The sequence below is a fragment of the Heliangelus exortis genome, chromosome 1 (genome assembly GCF_036169615.1).
Source record: "Heliangelus exortis chromosome 1, bHelExo1.hap1, whole genome shotgun sequence".
In the NCBI taxonomy this organism is placed as follows: Eukaryota; Metazoa; Chordata; class Aves; order Apodiformes; family Trochilidae; genus Heliangelus; species Heliangelus exortis.
This window is the reverse complement of record NC_092422.1, coordinates 6,811,114-6,830,210: the sequence shown is the minus strand read 5'-3', so window position 1 is coordinate 6,830,210 and position 19,097 is coordinate 6,811,114. Positions and strand designations below refer to the sequence as shown.

Sequence of the window (19,097 nt, the reverse complement as noted above, 5' to 3'; positions counted from 1 at the left end):
GGGTCATTTCTCATTAACTAGCACTTAGCAATGTCACTGCTTAATGAATGCTTAATGAATATTATTTTGATAAAGTATACTGCTATTTAGTTATAGCAGATACAATGTAAAATTAAATCAAATGCCTTGCAAAAGCCTCAGCTACACCTTGGACTATTCATCAAGCAAATTCACATTCTGAGATGAAGTTAAGCTAGCATAATTTCTTTGCTTTAAAACTATCCTGACTATCATTACTTTATGCCTACCATTAATTTATTCCTATCCTTGCTTTCTTAGCTAAATCCTCGTTAATTTCTCCAATACTTTTTTCCAGTGCTGACATATAGCTAACCTCCTCAGCAGTATTTTTTTTTTTGATGAAAAAAGATAAAAGTATGACACAGAATGACAGGATCCAGAATCACAGAATGTTTTAGGTTGGAAGAGACTTTCAAGATCATGCAGTCCAACCTTTGATCAACACCATAAGCTAACTACTAAACCATGTCCCTACGGACCAGGTCCAAATGCCTTTTAAATACCTCCAGGGATGGTGACTCCACCACTGTCCTGGGCAGCCCATTACAATGCCTTACAACTCTCTCTGTGAAAAAATATTTCCTAACATCCATCCTAAACCTCCCCTGGAGCAGCTTACATCCATTTCTTCTGCTCCTATCACAGTTCACTAAGGAGAAGAAGCTGTTAGGCTGTTTCCCTCCTCACTCCAAACTGCCTTGAGGTAGTTGAAGAGAGTGACAAGGTCTCCTCTCAGCCTCCTCTTCTCCAGGCTAAACAACCCCAGCTCCCTCAGCTGCTCCTCAAAGGACTTGTGTTCCAGGCCCTTAATAAGTTTTGTTGCCCTTCTCTGGACACGCTCCAGCACTTCTATGTCCCTCCTAATAGTGAGGTGACAAGAACTGAACACAGTACTCAAGATGCAGCCTCACCAGAGCTGAGTACAGAGGGATGATCACCTCCCTATTCCTGCTGGCCACAGTGTTCCTAATACAAGCCAGGATGCCACTGGCCTTCTTGGCCACCTGCACACACTGCTGACTCCTATTGAGTCAGCCAATACCCCCAGGTCCCTTTCCAAGTTACAGCTCTCTACCCACAGATCTGTAGCTCACCATGGGGTTGTTATGACCCAGGCGTAAGACCTGGCATTTGGCCTTGTTAAACCTCATACAATTAACCTTTGCCCATTGATCTAACCTGCCTAGGTCCCACTGTAAGGTTTCCCTTCCTTCCAGCAGATCAACACAGCCACCTAATTTGATTTCATCTGCAAATTTAGTGAGGGTACACTCAATCCCCTCATCCAAATCACTAATGAACATATTAAAGAGAACAGCCCTCAGAACTGAACCCTGGGAGACACCACTCATGAGTGGTTGCCAAAAAGATTTGGTTCCAGTCACTACCACTCTTTCAGCCTAACCATCCAGCCAATCTTTTATCCAAAGCGGGGCGTGTTTATCCAAGCCAAGTGCCGTAAGTTTCTGAAGAAGAATACTGTGAGAGACCACGTCAAAAGCTTTACTAAAGTCCAGAAAGACAATGTCCACAGCTCTTCCCTCATCCACTAGGCCACTCATCTTGTTGTAGGACATCAGGTTAGTCAGACAGAACCTACTTTTCATAACCTGATGCTGACTGGGCCTGATCACCAGGTTATCTTGTACGTACTGTGTGATGGTACTCAAGACAAGCTGCTCCATAGCCTTTCCTGGCACTGAGATCAAACTGACAGGTCTATAGCTCCCTGGATCTTCCTTTTGTCCCTTCTTGTAGATGGGTGTTACATTTGTCAGTTTCCAATCTACTGGAACCTCCCCAGTTTGCCAGGACTCTTGATAAATAATGCAGAGTGCCTTGGTGAGCATTTCTGCCAGTTCCTTTAGTACCCTCGGGTGGATCCCATCTGGCCTCACGGACTTGTGCACATCCATGTGGCACAACAGGGCACTGATCATTTCCTCCCAGACTATGGGGGTTTCATTCTGCTCCCCATCTTGGTCTTCCAATTCAGGGAGCTGTACCCTCAGGGAGCAATTGGCATTGACAAAGACTGAGGTGAAATGAGCACTTAGCAGTTCAGCCTTTTCCCTGTCCATGGCCACAAGTTTCCCTCCCACATCAAGCAGAGGGAGGAGATTCTCCCTAGCTCTTATTTTGCTATTTATGTATGCTCACACTCCATCTCTCTAGAATTAAAAAAATATTCCAACAGATCTCTTCAGTCTCCTTTTTTAAGGCTCTTAGGTGAAAATTATCAAGAAATGAGTCTTCTGCTTTACTTATTTTATCACTGGCAGATGTTATTTAAAATTCTTTTAAAGATTCTGAGCTGTTTGCAGAGTTTGGACACTGGATCTCCTACCACCATATGGGCTTGTTAAAAAGCAAACAGCCCTTTCCTCCTACTGTGTGCCACTAAGTACTGAAGGTTTTTTTCATCTTTGCATGAATAAATGACATGATTAGTTCAACAGCAATTGACTAGCTTCATTTTTTCTTCTTTTTGTTGTTACAAAAAAGCAGCAAAAATCAGTTATTTGCACCCAAAGTACATCAAGAAACACTCTTCATTAAAACTTTCTCAAAAGCTTATGAGACAGAACTTGAGTGCCCAGATATAAACCGTAAGAATTTTTACACGTTACACTTGACAGTGAATTCACCCTGGGTTGCCACCTTAAGTGCCACAAATATTTGGCCCTTATATTTAGAAAAATTGCATAGACGTTCTAGGCCATTATAAACTGATATCCAGCTAACAGAGAGCTGTGCAAGGGTCACTCAGAATTGTCATCTGCCCTGTTTATCCCAGTGTCTTGTTAACTCTGAAATCACAGGATAGCAATTTCAACATCAACAATATATCAATTTAGACAACTTTTACCAGAAATATCCCATTAGTGTGCATTATCTTGATATCTTAAACTGCCTTCTTTTTCTCCTGAGATTGCAAAGGATCCAGCTGGCAAACACTCAAAATATCAAGTTTCTCACACATCTATTATCATAACGGCAGGAGGTCATACACTGAAAACTGAGAACACAAATGCAACATAAAGTAAACTGAATTTTTTGATAACAGAAATTTATGGAGGCTGGTATCCTGGCACAATAGAGTCCCTTGCATTTTTGTTTGTTTTTCAGTGTGTTTTTTTTGTAGTACTAGTTTCAATGATAATACTTCTATTGAAAAAGCTCTGATTAAAAAACCACCCCAACAAGCAACTTCAAGTGTGCTCTTGTCTGTCAGACTCTCCAGGTCCATGCCAGCAGCACTATTCAATATATACATACACTCAGTTTTTCTGTCCTATACTCCAGGCTGATTCACCAGCTCAGGCATTGATTGAATCTCTGCAAGGCCAACAGACAATTAAAAGGAATTTCAAAAAGATAAAAGTGACATTTTCCTAACTGTAGGAGATATGGGAAGTCTAGACATTTACATCTAAGTTGTTTGACCACAAAGAATGTCTAGACAATGGATAGAGACAATCCTTTACAGGACATGATCCTCCTCCATCTAAAGGAGACTCCCAAAATTGCGCTCAGGAAGAGTCTCTCCACCAATTACCACAGCAATATTGTTGACTTCCTCAAATGTCATAAGTCAGGTGAGGCCAAATTCCTAATTTCCCAAATTGTTTTCAGTTTGGTCAGTATGTAGCTGAGGCTTCTTGTATGCCACAGCATCTTGGCAGTTATTGATGCATTCAGGAAAATACTTTTTTTAACTTGAAATAGGTGCTTTTGGGTCTAGGGGAAAAATGGTGAGAAAAATTGGCAAAAATACGAAGCAGCAACCCAGAAACTATTTCCTTTCCTCCCTTATATTCACAGCCAAATTCACTACTCTCACCTGTGCATTAGTCCATTCCATTTCAGGAAAAGGTCCCAGCTGAAGGCCTCTACCTGTGGGATTTTCTTCCTCCTGGCCTTTCTGGAAGCACATAGAGACATCTACTCAGGACATGTTCCAAAATCAGATTTTTCATCATGTTTGTATATGGTGCTTGGCTGTGTGGTTTTGCTTCCCAGGTGATTTTTGTTTGTGGGTTGTTTTTTTTTTTGTTTGTTCATTTTTTGTGTTTGGATGTTTGGAGGTTTTTTGGTTTTGTTTTTTGGTTTTTTTTTTGGGGGGGGGCGTGTGGGGAGTGTGGGGTTACTGAGGCTTGGGGCTCAGTTTTACTAATAATCTGACATGCCATCTATTCTCTTCAAGCTATAAATCGGTGTTAATGCATGCTGAAATAGCCTGAAGGCTTTTTAACAAAATTGAAATGGCATTATATTGCATAATATTCAAAATGTGAATGCATACAATTGATTATAAATACCTATGGTGTAGCTATTTATCATTCAAGGAAGAACAAGCAAGGGATATACAGTTTACAAGAATTACCATTGTGTTGTATTTCAGCTTATTTTTAGTATGCAACATGTACCAATCTCAAATAATTATTAGCAAATCAAGCAAAAAGGCTATAAAGAACAAACATTCTCTTGACAGTCCACCTCTTTCTAGTTAAAATTAGAAATAACCCTGTTGCTTCTAAATTTTAAAACCCACTCTAATTATCACTATGAATTTATGAAGCTTTAACAGCAGGAGACTATACATTTGTTTTTAAAGAATATCAGGCTTCATTTTTGTGCAAAGGAAATCTGCAATGAATTCAGGCTCCCACCTAGGCATGAGTCAATGCTGTTGTAGAGAAGACATAAGCTCCTAAAAAACAGCAACAATCTGGAAGAGCCCTGTCAGTAAAATGGAGACTTATGTTGCAAGGATCTCTGGGTTTGTTAAGAAGAAAACTACCATATGTGTAGCTGTGCAACCAAGAAATTTTTTTTACAGAATTTTTAATACCCAAGATACTGAAAAACATTTTTACAAAGGCCGTATTCATTATGTTATGATCCTCAAGCTGTAGTATATTACTTTATAGACTTTTTGTTTCAAAAGCACTAACAAATATAACATTTTAAAAAAAAGACAAAAAAAGACAAAAAAACCCCACACAGCAATTTTTCACTCTCACCTCCAAGATTAAGTCTTTTTAAAAGCACACATAAAACCACAAGGCTAACAAGTCATTCAAGGAAATCTTGAAACACTCTTGACATAGAGAATGGCTACTAATTGTCAAAAAATTCAGAGTATGATATTTTTTAATGTTAAGTATACTGTAAGGAAAAAGGGCTTGTAGCTCTACTAAAGCAATTTCTGCTACCATATAACAATTCTTAGGAACTGAGGCTTATGTTCATGCTGTCAAAATTCAGGCATTTAGGTGAGTCAGTGCGGAGCAGAATTTTTGAGAAATGAGAAACTCCTGAGAATGTCTCAGGGCATTTATAAACAGCATTCTTCATTGGCATCATACTGTCTGTTACAAATATGACAACCCTAAAGGTGAGAATGCATTTCCCAAGAGATGCTGTCTTGTGCCATTACTAGTACCAAAATACCACTTTGTTTCCAGCTGCTGTTTCAGAAAGGTATGGGCCTCCTTTCTGAAAGCCAGGTGCACATCTCAGATCTTGTAGAACACACAAAATTGAATCAGATCTAAAATTGCATCAGATCTTTGTCATAGACAACACAATCTAACTGCCTTTTTTTTTTTTTATAAGGAGGTCTTCTATTGACTAACATTAATACTGATAATATTGAGTATAAATATGTAGTTTAGGTTTTGAAGTTTGTTTTTTTTCATAGAAAACCTAAATCTCCTGCTCTTTAATTAAAAAAAAAAAAAAAAAAAAAAAAAGAAAGAAAGAGAGACAGAGAGAGGAAGGAAGAGAAGAAAGGGAGGGAAGGAGGGTAGGATAAGGGAGAGAGGGAAAAAGGAAGGAAAGGAAAGAGATACATTCCAGACTACCTTAAATGTTATGAACTACAATGACCATTGGACAAACATTGGACTTTCAAAAGTCCAGACCAGGTTTTACACAAGACCTAGATAGAAACAATATTCAGTGTCTAACTGTTCCACTTTTAGAAAGACATAAAAATACCTATAGTCTGGAAACCTTGTAAATCTGTGGATTAAGGAAGATCAATTTACTGTGTTTAAAAAAAAAAAAAAAAAAAAAAAAAAAAAAAGGATTAGCACATATTAAACACTGGAAGTCCTTTGGTAACAAAAATTACCTTCATATAAGAATATCAGACAGTGCTCTATGAGACAGCCTCAAAAAGAAAACCGAGGAAAATAAAGGTTTCTGGTTAAAAAAAAATAATTTATAAAGTGAAGAAAAAATACCAAGGAATGACAAAGTTCCTGTTAATCTTATGTAGGGGGCACTGAAGTCCTGCTCTCATGTAACAGTAATAAAGCAAGAACGTAGGAAGAAGAGAAGTGTAAAGAAAATTGTGATAGTGTTTTTAAACATAGCAGTGAAAATTTATTGCACTTACAGGAACTTCACTATACAGAGTAGCATCTGTGATCACAGTGCTAAATTCAAGTCTGTTCCTTATGCCAATGATGTAACTGCTAGATGAATTCTGTGAATTTACACATATGCAATTACTAGTCACAAAAATCAGCTTCCAGCATGAAGTAATGAATGATTGTGACAAATAATTGCTTTTAAAACTAAAAATTTCAATTATTTCAAATGATGAGAGGAAGGCAGGTTTCAATGAAAAGCTCATAAATATATAGGAGGCTATAATTTCCATTTAAAATTTGAGTCCTTCTTCTTACTAATTTAAAACAGAATAATAAAATCGCCAAACTTATTGGCAAGAAATACAGAAGTCCTTTTAAAACAGGCTTGTGAATGAAATGAAAATTCAGGGGCAGCAGATGGGTTAACTGCTGTTAAATGTGGAGTGGTTTCCAAGAACATGCTGTATGTAATAATAAATAGCCAGAGACATAAAGTTTCCCCAGTAGTTTCAATGCTGAGCTAAGTGAGGGCTAAGTGAGGGCTTTCAAATTTGGCTCACTGCAACATTCTTACTTTTTAACTTTGTTTACAGCGGAAAAAAAATGCTTGTTATTGACACTGTGTGTCAGCAATGGGTGCAATTAAAGCAGCTCTGAACACAGTTTCCCAAGCAGGCAGGTTTAACATGGGCTTTCTGAAACAAGAATAGCTCTTGGCTGTTATCACAGAATCAGTCAGATTGGAAAGGACCTCTGAGATCACCAAGTCCAACCTTTGCTCCACTACCACCATGGTTACCAGACCATGGCACTGAGTGGCACATCAGCCTCTTAAAAATCTCCAGGGACAGAGAATCCACCACCTCCCTGGGCAGCCCATTCCAATGCCTGATCACCCTTTCTGTAAAGAATTTTTCTCTAATATCTAACATAAACTTCCCCTGGCAGAGCTTAAGTCCATGCCCTCTTGTCTTACTGGTAGCTACTTGGGAGAAGAGACCAACCCCCACCTGGCTCCAACCTCCTTTCAGGTAGTTGTAGAGAGTGATGAGGTCTCCCCTGAGCCTCCTCCTCTCCAGTCTGAACAGCCACAGCTCCCTCAGCCTCTCCTCACAGGGTCTGTGCTCGAGTCCCTTCACCAGCCTAGTTGCCCTCCTTTGGACCTGTTCTAGGACCTCAATATCCTTCCTAAACTGAGGGGCCCAGAACTGGACACAGGACTCGAGGTGTGGCCTCACCAGCGCTGAGTACAGGGGAAGAATCCCTTCCCTGGACCTGCTGGCCACACTGTTCCTGATACAGGCCAGGATGCCGTTGGTCTTCTTGGCCATCTGGTCACACTGCTGGCTCATGTTCAGCTTCCTGGCAAATCCAGGTCCCTTTCTGCCACTCTGTGCCCAGCCTGGAGCTCCCCATAGGGTTGTTGTGGCCAAAGTGCAGGACCTGGCACTTGGCCTTGTTGAACCTCATCCCATTGGAATCAGCCCAACTCTCCAGCCTGTCCAGGTCCCTCTGCAGAGCCCTCCTGCCTTCCAGCTGATCCACACTCCTCCTCACAGCTTAGTGTCATCTGCGAATTTGCTAGTGGTGGACTCAATCCCCTCATCTAAATCATCAATAAAGATATTAACAGAACTGGGCCCAGCACTGATCCCTGTGGGACACCACTGGTGAGCGGCCTCCAGTTGGATTCAGCACCATTCAGCACCACTTCCTGGGCCTGACCCTCCAGCCAGTTCCTAACAGAGTGCTCCTGTTTAAGCTGTGGGCTGACAGCTTTTTCAGGAGAATGTCATGGGAGACAGTGTTAAAGGCTTTGCTGAAGTCCAGGTAGACTCAATCCACGGCCTTCCACTCATCCATGAGGAGGGTCACCTGCTCATAAAGGGAAATCAGGTTGGTCAGACAGGACCTGCCCTTACAAAACCCGTGCTGGCTGGGTCTGATCCCTTGATCCTTGATTGCAGGTTAACGGTTTTCAGCACCAGCATGTTCATTGTCAGCAGTGGATAATTCTGCTAATGTACACAATGCCTCAATTTATGCATATGTGTTACATACATATTATGAATTGCCTTCCTTTCTAATTCTTGGTCTGGAAGCAGGAACTGTGATGGCGTGCTTCATCTAGGACTTCTGCACTCAAGATCTGAATGCCTTCATGTCCCATACCCTATTGTTTTGAAGCAAATGTTCTAAAGGCCCCAGAAAACAGGCAGCAACATTTCTGTTTGTACTTACACCAGTTCTGGCTTCTTCTCTTAACCCACCAAAAAATGTCTGTGTCAAGAGGAAGCTATGAATAAGTTTCTACTAAAGAAATTTCTACATTTGTTACTATGTGTCATTATGTTTGACTGACACAAATACTTGTGATATGGAATAAAACGAGCCTATAAAGCCACAGAATAATGCACGGAGGCACTGGCAGAGAACGGTTCAATAGAAGGAGCACAACTGTCAGAAAAAAGAAATCTAAAGTGGGATTGAAGCCAAGAAAAAAATCAGTGCTTTTATATTTTGTTAGGCCAAGTGCTTCTGCAAAAATAAAGGGTTCGTGAGGAGCTGTGGAAAAGAGCACCACTGGGTCCAAAGGAGCCTCTGGAGTTCAGCACAGATCCATGTTTTAATATATGTATCCACCTGCACAGATGCACCAAGGTTGAGTCTGGTTAGTTAGTATATAGTATCATTATCTGCTTAATACTATCTTGGATGAGCTAGAGACAAGTAAGGGAACAAGTGAAAGAACAGAAAGATAAAGAACTAGGTGAAAGAACAGGATCAGACAAGACCAGAGCTGTCAGATCTTAATGTGGGTTTCCAAGCATACACTTGCTCAGCCTCTTACTTCTGCCTGCTTCTCTAGAAATTCGTGTTATCCCATCAAACACTTCTTTTTACAATTAATTATCTCCATATAAACAAGTATCGAAATAACTAGTGCAAAAACACATCTCCCTAATATTATTATACTCCATTCATGAAATGGACAAAATTAACTCAGTCTACTGATGACTGTGTGGCATTCAGTGATCACTCGATTTCCAGGGATTTTCTAAGAGATCTTTCTCATCCCATGTCTGATACTGCAAGGCTCAGAAGCAAGAGTTTACTCTACTGCCCAGGAAACAGCTATGAAAACAACAGTCCCCAAAGCTTGCCTTTAATTTCCATCTCCAAATTAAAGGATCAAAAAGCAACAGCTTTATAAGCTCACACTTTTTTAGGCATTCTAACAAGTACAAGTATACTCCTTCACCAAAGGAGTATAATTAGTTTAGAGATTTTCAGAGCTGTTGCTTCTGGCCAATGTATCTCAACTGAAATAAGCTTACTACTGCTGTCAGTGGACTTAAACCCACTTGTTTTGGTTGCTCCCTCTCCCAGTTTCTGCCTGGGCTAGTCAGTTCTACTACCACTCAAAGTGGTAGTAGAAAAAATTCTACTAGTTCTACTAGTAGAAAAAAAGTTCCACTAGTAGAAAAAAAGGGGTCTGAATAACAGGCTCAAACCTGCACCCTCACTGTCCACTGTTAGATGTTAGTCTTGGAGATTTCCAGTACTCCAGATGAGTCCTTCCAGGATAGCAACTGTTCTAGAAGTAGCCAGGCTTAAGCGTGTGTGGGCATGAGCCAGAATGTCTTCAGAGACTTTCTGTTCTGTAGTGTAGACACAGCAGCTTTCTACTACTGGAGGTTCACAATACAACTATCTGAAGTACAAGTACCCAAGACCTCTATCAATTATATTGCCATGTCTTTTTCTTTCTTCCCATTTCCAAGTCTCCAAGAGAGGTGGTTTCTAGCAATTCAAATATATTTTTTCTCAGGTTTTCATCAAAGAGTTATCAGTGATGGCAATTTCTCTTCACTGGAGACATCCTGGAGTTTGAAAGCACTTAATATGGATCACAGTCTAGCTGATTTTGCAGTAGTGGTTTTGAAGGTTTTTTTTTTTATTTTCATGTTAGCCATTTAGACAAGGAATTATGAGGATAAGAGATTGAAAAGTACTTAAACACATATTCAATAAACTGTGGTCTGTTCACAGATATTATTCAGCCAATTGCACTATCTAAAGCAAAAATGGATTTGATATGCATGAGTGCCTCTTTCACAGGAGCATCTTTTGACAAAAAATCATCAAACACAAATACATAGGTTTGCAGGATATTTTTTTCCCTATGGAAATGTAAACTAAAAAAAAAAAAAAAAAAACAAGCCTTTTTTTCCCATGGAGTGATTTTATCCTAACAACCAAAATGAGCCTCTTTTGCATAATGTAGTCTTGCATGTACTGCAAGACTTCAGATCAGCAACACTACTCTTCAACTGAAGTCAGTCCCATATATTACTAACTTTATTTCATGGGTTGTTCACTATAAATGATCTTTATTTTAAGATATTTTTTTCTGTAACAGTTTGGAGATCACCTTCCTAATGCCCAACTTCTACTTGATCCAGGTGTTCTTCCTAAATTTAGTAATTAGGCTTAAATACATGGCACTACCAAATGTAGTCATTTTCCAGTGTCTTACCTTGAATCTGTTCTGCCAGCCTCCGTGAATGTCTCCTCTGAGACCAGACTGGTTATTAAATTCCAGTTATTAGGAAACAAATTTAGGCTCAGGACAATTTTTTTTTTACTAAACTTTTTTCAGATGCATGAGAGACTTTCTCTACAACCAGCAGCTCTCTTACAGGTGTATATTCAGTTCATGAGTCTTAAGATAAAGTCATGAGATAAAGAACAAAAAAGTTCTTTATCTATGGAAAAATGGGGATTTTCCCAACACATTTTGGCAATTTTTTTGAGGTCAATATTAGCTTAGAACAATTTCCCAGGAATAGGGGCATGAGGTATTTGCACTCCCAATCTAAGGTCTTCTTCTGCATTACAGCAAACTGTTCCATGTTTACCACCTGTAATGCCAAAGCTATTTCCAGGCATGACAGAGTGGAATAAGAGGACTGAAAGAAACTTAGTATTTCACTTATGAAGATCTAATTCAAATAAGATCTGCTAATTCTCTTAGTTCCCAAACTCTTTAGTTTTAGTAAGACTAAAACATTAAAGTTCCTATGTTGCTCTCCCTTCAAAGAAATCACCTGTGCTGAGGATAAAGATGTCAACATGGATCAGTGTTATGATCTACCAGTACCTCCAAAAAGCAAATATAAAATATAACAGAATTGAGTTCAGCTTTGAAGCAGAAGCCCACTTTTTTTTTCAGAGAGCTTCTCTCACAGCTTTCTAACCTTTCTAGGTCCTACTGCTAGTGAAGATACCACAGGTGTGAGACAATTTCATTTTCCATCAAAACTCAAATTGCAATATAAGACAAAAGCATCTTCCAGGGAAGAAAAATTCATAAATTTATGTTTTTTCTAATGTAACTGCTGATGCCTCAAGGTCATAAAGACACCTGCCATAAATTTTCACCACAACATCATTCCCTTCTTTTAAACTAAAGCTAGTAATTGTTCGTGCTTTCTCAGTCCTTAGGGTAAGGGATACTTGCCCAAATGTGTGACTTGGATATTGGTTGGCCTTGCCTTGTCTGATGTCTGTGGGGACCATAACTATGCCCATCAACTGAGATAAGGGTGTTTATGCCATTTTAGTACCAGAGAAACCTTTCTGGCCTTCAGCTTCCACCGGGTTTCCTCTAAGTGTGGCGACACATTTACCACAGACATATTGGAGGATGTCTTGGATACCCTATGACATTTAAAATGCTGCTAAATGTCTGTGATTTGGCAGGTTTATTGCACTGGGAGAATATTTTTCCAGCCTCTACTCTCCTCCATTTTGATGAGCAAAAGGAGCTCCCGTGGTTTTGGCTAGTGAAAGGTGTTTTCTTTAGTACCATTACAAGCCCAGTTGTCTTCCAATGTGCTGATCATCCATTTAGTTCATTACAATGTGAGGTCTCCAAACTAAACTTTGCCCTTCATGAGACTCCTCTCCCTGTTTAACTTTTGCACACTGATGTATGTTGCTTTTTTTCTTTAATAGCAAGAGGTGCAGTACTTAACTTTTTTATTATCAATAGCAAATTTACAATCCAGTGCTCAAGCCTTATGTAACAATGAAAATTACAATTTTTTGGCAAAATAATGGTATGTGTGCCATGTCCAATGTCATCAATGTCTTGTTTACTTGTTTACTTCCAGTTCAATAGTGTATTAATCTCCTAATGAACTTCAGCTCATTGCTCCAATGAGGATTCATCTGAGCAAAACACATTGTTGGCCCTTGCCAACTTTTGCAAAGTGATGTAATCCATCTTTCTTCTCACATCTTTCCCTTTGTGACACCCAGTGGGTTGGCTTCTCTTAACTAACTCTGCTTCTGGAACTCTATCCACATGCTTCTTGCTGCAGGCAGAGGTGCCATACCCTACATTTATCTCATTTTTCTTACAGTGTTACAAGTGTTACAGTGATGAGGTTCTGAATCAGGATAAAATTCTCCAGACATTAAACTAAGTCTGCACTTGGTCCCTTCTTTTGTTTGTCTAATTCTTAGACCTTCCATATTGGGATTCTTAGTGATTTTCCTCAGTTTTGTGTACCCTCTCAATCACAAGAGCTGTGTCGTGATGGAACTTGGGCACGCTCAATACCTCCTCCACTATATTCTGCTCCAGGGTGGCTTAGCAGGCTTGATGCACTCTTGGAAGAGCTCCAGATGAAGGAATGACTGGGAGAAAACAAACACAGGGTGTATGTATGTAACACAGAATACGTCAGCATATGTTCATGGTGCACAGCAGGAACTGGCTGTGTGGGAGACCACACTTGCAACCCAATGCACACACAGCCAACCTCTCATCAGAGACTCGACCCCCCAGCAATTCCAAATGCCTCTTTACACACAGTTTCCTCTGGTTTTTGTATCTCTGAATATAACCTCTACTGATATCTTGTGTTTATGGGGTAGAGAGCATTCCTCATCTGTCATGACTTCAGGTTTATAGCCTTTCTGGCCGAGGCAACAAAAACTATCGAACATATCAAGGATTCCCAGCCAGCTGCTTTATGTTGGCCTTCCCTCCTTGCAGAATGGGAGTGGTGTTTCTTTTCTCGTCCTCAGCCTTCCTGGAGAATTTCAGCCCTGATGAGGCTGACTTTGGAGTGTTTATTTTCCCTGTGTATTTTCTCTGTGCATTTAACTCCTTCTATGAATTGTACTCCCTTAGTTCTGACAGCACTTGCAAGAGGTGTCCTTTACATTGTGCCTGGTTTCAGCTATCTGGGAATAATGAAAAAAATCTGGTATCACCTCCCATGACCCAGACACAGTGGGTTACTGACATGAATGCAGAGAAACCCACTGGTTATGTCTGAAAGGACTCATCTCCAACAGGCTTGTCATAGGGCTTGTTTCAAATATATCCTACCTGGGTTTAAAGTTTCATTTCAAACCTGTCTTTCTAACAGAGAAAACAAACAGTACTACAAACAAATGAAAAGTAATTATGATGAAAGACATTTGGGGACTGTAACCATGCTGTATTTCTGAGTGCTTTCAAGGGCATATATATACGTTTTAGCTTTTGTGCTATTTCCGAATAAATAAAATATTAAAATCCAGAAATACATTGGCAGGAATTCTTTATGCTGCTCATTTTAGCAGGATGCTGTTTTATACATTGACTTCATGACTCACAGGAAAATAGTGTGCATTTAAAGAACAGAAATAATTGCTCTAACTCAGTAGGTCCAGCTTTGCTATATTTAAATGAAAGTCACTGTTTAAAGACATTCCCAAATTTAATTGTTCTAACACTTAATCCCAAAGATAACAGAATGGAATCTTATGGAGTCTCTTTCTTAATATTTTTCAGTTCTCTTTTGATGAATTCTTAGCAATTGAAGCCCAAAAAGAAGTTGATACTTATATCTGTTTTATATATTCAGAGTTCTTAAATACAGTGAGCTCTTACTTCTTCTGTGTTTAGCTTTATATCTTTGGTATTTTAGAAGCCTGCAAATCTTCATGTTGTTCTGTGAAGTCTCCACAGAGTATATTTATACAAACATTATGCTAATGTTATATGTATAAATATTATCTCTTTTGACCTTATACAAGTCCTTTGCAAAAATATGCTCATATTAGTGGATGTAGAGATGTGCATTAATTGGTATAGGAAAAATGATGCACCTCCAGTTCTTCCTCTGAAGTATTAATCCACTTTCTGAACCACTGACCTGAAGAGTTATGTCACTGAAAATAGAGTTCTGGGACAACTACACAATAAAAAATAAAAAAAAAACAAATAAAAAAAGAAGTTTGGAAAAGCATTTTACATAATACTTGTAAAGCTCACTACTCTGAACATGCCATTCACTGAACCTCATGACAGTAATAAAAATGGATAGTACCCTCTAATGCATTCACCATCTAAACACATTTCACAAGAGTAGAATATGTGTTTTTTTCACAAAAAAAATCCCTTATTCAGGCTGCCTGCACAAAATAGCTCAAATCTTTTACGGCTGCCAGTCTCTCCCCACACCAGCAGCTTCCCTCACCATGATCATCAGCCCCTTTGCTCTGCTAGGACCTTAATTTATGTGAGTGATGGCTGATGTGTACATTTTGGAAAAACTGAGCAGGGGCAAGCTGGGGGATGGAGTTGAAGAGAGTAAGGGAGTGCCTCATGGGAATGCCTGCTGGAAAATCTGCTTCTTCAGGTGATATGGGAGGAGTGGAGACAATTCTGCTACATCACCACGCTGCTGCATTCTCCATAATCTCTGATGGATAGGCAAATGATGCCTAAGTCTTTTAAAAAAAGCTTTATGAGTGAAATTAGCTCTGCAGCATCAAAATGCAATTTGCAATCAAATGTTTGATACTAGTGAGCACACTAGAAAAAAGAGATAACAATTACATCTTACTAGCACTTGAGATTCATGACTGCTGGGTGTCTATCAAAATCGTAGCTAAATTTGCAAAAATGATAGCCAGATTTCTAACAAGATATTGATAGTCCAGGCATTAGGTGTTAGCATGAATATTTATCAGATTGAACAGAAATTCAGAATCTCATCTATACTGCAATGCTTGGCCAGAGAAGTATTAAAAATAAATCACTTTTACAGATGAGATTTCTGGCATGATTAACATGTTTCTGATCAGCAAGTCCTAAATCACTCTGACCATGATAATGAATGATCCTATTCTACACAAACACACACACATGCACAACATACAGGAGACAGAGCTAAGCTTGCTAAAGGTTGCTGAAGGACTGAAGGTATGCAGGAAATATTCCTCTTCAAAAAGTCTTCCCTCCAGATCACAGCTTTTGTGACTTACAGAAGTTTCATGAAGACACCAGAAAAGAAGAATGTCATTGGAATCATCTGTCCTTTCAGTAAAGAAAAACTCAAAATGTTGTGCTATCCATCTATAATATTAAAAAAAAAAAAAAAGCAGCAGCCTTTCCTCCATGTTTGAACATGTTCCCTCCTCTAGAGACTTGGACGTTGCCATAGGTTGTATGCAAAAAAGAGAATACAATCCCCGTGCAAGGTTTATTGATCCAATTGCAGTACCAGTGCTGCTACTGACTCCAAGAACTTTAGCTTCATTGCCTGCTGTTGATGTACATGTAAAGGTACCACTGCCTGTGCTGCAGGAGTGCAAAAAATGTTCTTTCTAAAGAACCAGCTGCTGTACTTAAGGGGAAAGGAACCAAAAAAAATCAGATCTTTAGCACTGTAATGAAAAGAGACTTTACCATATAGGTCTGTATGGAGGAAGGAGTTTAGTTAAAATATTCAGTATAAGTCTCCTCCCTAAAGGAATAGCACTTAATACATCACAAAATATAATTGTATAATTGGAGCTCAAGTGTTTGGGTTATGTAAAAGGTGCTGTAGGCGTTTCAGCTTAGACAGAGGTAATTAAATCTTCTATATTAACATTTTTCTCTTAAAGGGATAGAAAGCAATATTTTTACTAGTGGGAATCCTTAAACATAGCAACTTGGTGGAAAAAAGGTGCTGTTTGGACCTCTTCACTTAGCTCTGTGTTTGCTTTCTTCCTGCCTCTGTAGCTCACTGCACTGAAAAAATATTTTTGCAGTAGATTGCCTGCTTATGGCAACTCCAGCTGGATGCCCACACAACAGCATCATTGCTATGGATTTTGGTGAAATCAGCATAAAACTGAATTGTCTGGAAGCATCAGTCATGGTGCTGAAAATAAGACTAGATAGTAACATTAAATAATACAATACCTGGCATGTATATATAATAAAAGGCCATACACTGAATCCAGAAAAGAACTCTGTGGCAGGGCCCAGAATAGAAGAAATCAGAGCTTTAATCTCCCCTTGAGGCAAGAGTTAATATTTTATACAGAAAAGAGGAAACAGTCACACGTGGCTGCTTAGCTCAGTCAGTTTGAAGGATACAATAAAAGCAATTATGATTTTAGTCAGAGCAAGTCAAATGACAATCAATGGCTTTACAGTTTTTGAGTATCCAGCTGAAGTCCTTGAAAAATCAAATGGATGGTAAGGTTACTACTCTGGCATAGTACGAAGATAGGAAAAAACCAAAACATCCATAGACAAGGGCTACACCAGGATATTTTTATTATTTCATTACAGTTATCCATGCTTGTCTTTTCAAATACAAGGAAAAACATCCCATGGAAGAAACTCCAGACAAAAACCACAGACCTTAAGCTCCTCATTGTCAAGTTCATACCAAACTTTGAATCCAACCATAATCTCAACTGAAGTCAAGAGAATGTTAATACAAACCAGAAATATTTCCCCAATTTCATATTTCTCCCTCCATGCAGTGCCCACTGAAGGCCTCCCTATCTCTCTGCTAGTAACACAGAGCTTTCTGAGGAGTTTGAGAACAGTGCAGATGTCAAAGCCTCTTTTGGTAAATGAAGGGGAAAAAAAAACTAACAACTTTTTGGCTATGTTCTTATAGTCTCAGAAGATCAGGACTTGTGAACTGAAAAAGCTGGGTGCTCTCCCTTTCAGTGTTCATCTGAACTGACATGAGAGGAAAGAAGAAGCAAGGAACAGCCACTAAGACCTATAGGACAATCTTTCCTGTCTTCTAATAGGTTGACCCATACAATGTATATGACAAAGAAATGGTCAACCTTTTCCAGAAGCATTTGCAGCACAAATACCAAGCTCCCTAAGTAGCCCTGAGGTTAGTGATTGAAAGCTGTCAATAAACTTATGACTCTTTTTAAAAAATATACAGATATTCAGACCAAAATATAGAGCAACAATTAATGAGCTCCTTTAAAAAATCAGAACTTTTTTCACTTGTCACTTTTTCAAGGTGCAGTTGTTCTAAAATGTGCTTTTTTCTGTGGTATTCAACCTGAAGGAACTTTTGCAGTTGAGCACCATGGTGCATTTGGGGGTGGGGAACAGCAGCAAGTCACTGTAGCTCTAAACAGCCTTCATTCTTCTAAAGGGTCAAGCAGGAGCACAGCAGCATGCTGCTATATGTTTTTTTTGTGCCAATTTTGCAGACAATAGGTTCTATACAGCCAAAGAAGCAATTAAACAACTGTAGTTGGTAGCAGTCAGAAGGCCACCATCACCTGAAGACATTGTTTCCAACCACAAAGCTGCCAAATCCTCAGGGGGTCTCTGCTTATGTTTATGTCATTTAATGTTCAGTGATAACACACAGAAGAAAAACTTGGTTTTCCTTTGGGATCTCACCTACTAGCTGGTACATATGAGAGATACCTACAAGGTCTTTCTCTTTTGGGAATGGAGCTGTAATTTTAAATATTGTTATATCAGCATGTGTTGGACATGAAATTGTTTTGCGTGGACACTGCAGGTTCAAGAACATTATCATAAAGGGGAGAAATTAAGTTCATTTTCAAAGCTTCACTCACAGAAAATGTAACTTGCAGAGTAACAAGTTAAAAACTATTCAGCTTATTCAGGCTTCCAGCACCTTCTCTTTTGTCCTGCTACAACTTCATTATTTTCTTATTCTTTGCAGTACATACTAGTCTTTTTGGATGAAAAGAAAGCATTTCATATTAGTCCCATCAGGAAGATGAATTTGGGCTTGCAGTTGGTGAATGAAGATTATCAGAATGTTAATTCCCATGAATAAAATAGCGACATGATATCTAAGGAACACAAAATAAATGCTGTGTTTACTCTAATTTAACACTTGCATACTTGGACTTGTACTCAAAAAAGCCCTTAAATGCATAACTACATTAGTACTCTTTTGTAAGTTTTGAGCCAAAACGTTTTGGTGCTAAATCCAACAAAAATCCAACAAAACCCAACAGACTAATGTAGTGCTGTACTTTGTGCTCATTCGCTATTCTCTGGAGCATTTTTCTTGCTAATCTATACATGATTGAGCCAGCAGTGTGGTCATGAAGCTCAGGAAGCCAACTGCACCCTAGGATACATCAAGAGGTGCATGGTCAGCAGATCAAGAGAGGAGGTTCTCTCATACTATTCTGCACTTGCGAGATCCCACCTTGAATACTGCATCTAGTACCCATGATAATTTTGCATGTAAGCACCTCAATCAAAAGACCCTAATTTCCCAAGCTAAACTACATCAAAGGATAGACCTCCCATGAAGTGCCATGCCTTAATCTTTACATCAGTTGCTTTGATGATTTAGCCAACTCTGGAACTACTAATCT

General features: G+C 39.1%; 1 protein-coding gene across 19 annotated transcripts in view; it reads right to left on the bottom strand.

Annotated features, from left to right (window-relative positions):
* DLG2 (discs large MAGUK scaffold protein 2) overlaps positions 1-19,097 on the bottom strand; it is a 961,231-nt gene that overhangs the window by 576,774 nt on the left and 365,360 nt on the right. For 11 of the 19 annotated variants that reach the window (XM_071732283.1, XM_071732535.1, XM_071732195.1 and 8 more), the window contains one exon: positions 3,866-3,946. The exons of the other annotated variants lie outside the window; for them this stretch is intronic. In XM_071732283.1, coding sequence (XP_071588384.1) covers positions 3,866-3,946 — 81 coding nt within the window. The remainder of the gene's footprint in view (positions 1-3,865; positions 3,947-19,097) is intronic. 19 annotated transcript variants of the gene reach the window in all.